This window comes from Bison bison, unplaced genomic scaffold (genome assembly GCF_000754665.1).
Source record: "Bison bison bison isolate TAMUID 2011002044 unplaced genomic scaffold, Bison_UMD1.0 scf7180017864280, whole genome shotgun sequence".
NCBI classification, from domain to species: domain Eukaryota; kingdom Metazoa; phylum Chordata; class Mammalia; order Artiodactyla; family Bovidae; genus Bison; species Bison bison.
This window is the reverse complement of record NW_011494852.1, coordinates 6,254,374-6,257,824: the sequence shown is the minus strand read 5'-3', so window position 1 is coordinate 6,257,824 and position 3,451 is coordinate 6,254,374. Positions and strand designations below refer to the sequence as shown.

The following is a 3,451-nucleotide window of genomic DNA, read 5'->3' as shown; positions in this document are numbered from 1 at the left end:
GTTGTGTGCCCGAGCTCACACACGAGTCACTGGTAGAACTGGGGTTTGAACCAGGCTGTCCAACAGGGGCCATTCTAACCCAGAGTCCCCTTCTCCTGCCTGCAGACTCAGCTGGCAGCCTGCGCCGCGGGGACCACGTTCTCAACATGGTACTTGCCATGCACAGCTGGGTGCTGCCTTCTGCCCACTTTGCTGCCCGCCTGCTGACCTTATATCCTCCTGGGGCCATAAGCAGTGGGTAGAGGGCGGAGGACAGAGACGTGAGAACCTGTGGGGACGGGGTGAGCAGTCAGGTGTGAGATGCTGGATGACCGAGCCTTGACCGGAACTCAAGTACCAGGAGGCCACAGGGAGCACACAGGAGCTGAGACGGTTGCAGATCTGTCACCTGGTCAGGTAGGCCTGGGCCAAGACTCTACGCCCATGATGACCCAGGATCTTCACCCTGCTGCCACCCCCCCCAAAAAAAACACTTCCCAGAGACTATGCAGTCCTACTCCCCTACATCCCACTTCTGAGAAGCCCATGGCTTCTTTCCTAAAACCTCCCAGTTCTCCTGAGAACCCTCACCTCTTAGAGACCCCTGACCAGATCCTATGGACCCTTTCCCATCTGGTACCCCAAGACCTCCAGCTCAGATTCCTGAAATTCCTAAAACCTCCCATATACTCACCTAGCTTCTAAGACTCTGCTCACCCTGTTACCCCAAAATCTCATCCCATAAGCCCCCAACCTAGTCCCTGAGACCCACCCTGACTATTTTGCTTCCTAACCACTTCCCAGAGATTGCCCAATCTATCCTCCATAGATCCCTCAGCCTGTACTAAGAGGCCCCCAGTCCTACTCCCGGAGCTCCTCCCAGCCTGGTGCCTCTCTGAACCCTGGCCTTCCAGAGACCCCCCTGTACATATTTAGAGTCACCACCCCAAGCCCAGCACCTAGAGATCCCTCAGCCTGAGACCGCTTTCAGAGACCTGCGTCCCTCCCCCCAGCTCCATCCCACCGCCTCTAAACCACCCCACAGGTACTGGCTGACCCAACACCCTGAGACGATGCACCAGGACCCCCAGTTAGAAGAGGTTATAGGCCGCTTCTGGGCCACTGTGGAGCAGGAGGGTAACTCAGTCCAGCAGAGCCTAGGAGACTTCTCCAGTCGGTGAGTCAGCCCCTTTCCCTCCCCACCCACACCCCAACACCTCCCACCCTGAGTCCCTCTAATACGCTGCCTCTCTTTCCCCCCAGGCTTAGCCCGGGTGGCCCAGGCCCCCCACATCCCATGAGCAGCCCAGGCCTGGGCAAGAAGCGCAAAGTGTCCTTGCTTTTCGACCATCTGGAGACTGGGGAGCTGGCAGAGCACCTCACTTACCTGGAGTTCCGGTCCTTCCAGGCTATCACAGTAAGGACCCCTCTTCTCCCAGCTAGGGATGGCTTAGGGTGGAGCAGGGCCTGGCTGGGGCCAGGAAGGACTGAGAGGACCCAAACTGTCAAACTTGGGTGCTAGCAGGTACCGGAAAATGAGTTAAGCTGGCTCAATACGGAGCCCCCAGGGTTCAAATCCCATCAGCCCCTTCCTACTTGTGTGACTTTGAATTAGTTTCTCAACCTCTATGGGACTCAGTTTTCTCATGTGTAAAAAAGGAAGTCATAATATTTCATTGGCTCTTTGGGGAAATTAAATCAATATGTCCATTTAAAAATGCTCATCACAGGGGACTTCTCTGGTGGTCCAGTGGCTAAGACTCTGCTCTCAGTTCAGGGGGCTCAGGTTTGATCCTTGGTCAGGAAACTAGATCTCACATGCTGCAACTAAGAACCAGTGCAGCCAAATAAATGAATATTTTTAAAAGGCTTGTCACAGTGCCTGGCACATAGTAAGTGCTCAAAATATTTTTATTAATTGTTCATTTATTTGAGAAGCATTTAAATACACTGTGCTTTGGCCTGTTTTCTGTAAAAGGGGGGCTTAATTCCTGTCTCATAGGTACCTGGTGGCTCAAATGATAAAGAATCCACCTGCAATGCAGGAGACCTGGGTTCGATCCCTGGGTAGGGAATTTACCCTGGTGAAGGGAACCACAATCCAGTATTCTTGCCTATAGAATCCCATAGGCAGAGGAGCCTGGTGGGCTACAGTCCATGGAGTCGCAAAGAGTCGGACACAACTGAGTGACTAACACTCATTTTCATAGGATCAGTGCCTGAGGCAGAGTAAATGCCATACAGTTGAACCATATGAAATTGGCATAGTTTGACATATTTTACCTACTCAAATGATTATTTAAAATGCTTCAAACTATGAGTTGGACATGACTGAGCGACTTCACTTTCAAACTATATATGTATTTAGTTATTGCCATCTTGACATCATTTTGAGGGTAGGTGGGGATCTGGTTCCTTAATGTGAAAATTTCCTGACCGTACACTGCAGTGGATGTGGGTATGTAATGTTGACCCCTTGTGCAGAACAAATAGCAGTTAGTTCTGTATCCTCTTCTGTACACAAGTCAGGTATACCGTTAAGGGCAATAGACTGAGTTCCCACTGTGACTTGGGCCTGTGTGACCCAGGGCAAATTACTTAGCCTCTCTGTGCCTCAATGACCTCATCTGTAAAATGGGAATCATATAGTATTCTATTCATCAACTTGCTGTAAGGTTGTGACAAAGGGCTCAGAATAGTGCCCAGCTTTCTTTAAACGTTTCTCCTCAGATGAAAGGGGGCCATGGTGACGTCAGGGACATGTGATGGCCTGGCTAGGACATCGGAGGTCGTGACTGCTTGGGGGATGGGAGTGTGAGGGTTAGGGCCTGAGGTTTCCAGGGCCCACCCTGACGCCCACCTCTCCCCCAGCCCCAGGACCTGCGGGACTACGTTTTGCAGGGCTCTGTGCGGGGCTGCCCGACCCTGGAGGGATCTGTAGGTCTCAGCAACAGCGTGTCCCGCTGGGTGCAGGTCATGGTGCTGAGCCGTCCCGGGCCTGCACAGCGAGCACAGGTGCTGGACAAGTTCATCCAAGTGGCACAGGTGAGGCCCGCCTTCTGAACACCTGCCCCGCGGGGCTCTCGGGCTGTGACGTCACCATCTCCTGGCCCCGCCCTGCCGCATCTCGTCCCACCCTGGCCATGCCCCAGAGGCCTCAGTCCCATCGTTCTAACTCAGGACTGTGATGGCACTTCTTCTCTGGCCTTGATTTCACCACGCAAACCCGCCATGGCCCCACTCCTTGGTCCCAGAGGTGGCAGGTGACGACAGCCAAGCCCTATGCCCAAATATTCTGTCGCCAGGGCAACGGAAGAGGAGGCTCTTTCGTGCCTCCACCTTTGCGTCATCCCCTGCCCCGGTCCCTAGGCCCCAGCTGCCCCTTCAGGACAGTGACAGCATCCGGCCCCACCACTTGAGGTCTCCCTAGGCCCCGCCGTTCCCTCCTCCCCCTACCCCCTTTCTCCCCTCC

General features: G+C 54.0%; 1 protein-coding gene across 3 annotated transcripts in view; it reads left to right on the top strand.

Annotated features, from left to right (window-relative positions):
* RASGRP4 (RAS guanyl releasing protein 4) overlaps nucleotides 1-3,451 on the top strand; it is a 14,596-nt gene that overhangs the window by 3,690 nt on the left and 7,455 nt on the right. For all 3 annotated transcript variants that reach the window (XM_010849190.1, XM_010849189.1, XM_010849191.1), the window contains exons 3-7: nucleotides 106-211; nucleotides 334-396; nucleotides 1,025-1,156; nucleotides 1,243-1,396; nucleotides 2,851-3,024. In XM_010849190.1, the coding sequence (XP_010847492.1) occupies nucleotides 106-211; nucleotides 334-396; nucleotides 1,025-1,156; nucleotides 1,243-1,396; nucleotides 2,851-3,024 (629 nt within the window). The remainder of the gene's footprint in view (nucleotides 1-105; nucleotides 212-333; nucleotides 397-1,024; nucleotides 1,157-1,242; nucleotides 1,397-2,850; nucleotides 3,025-3,451) is intronic.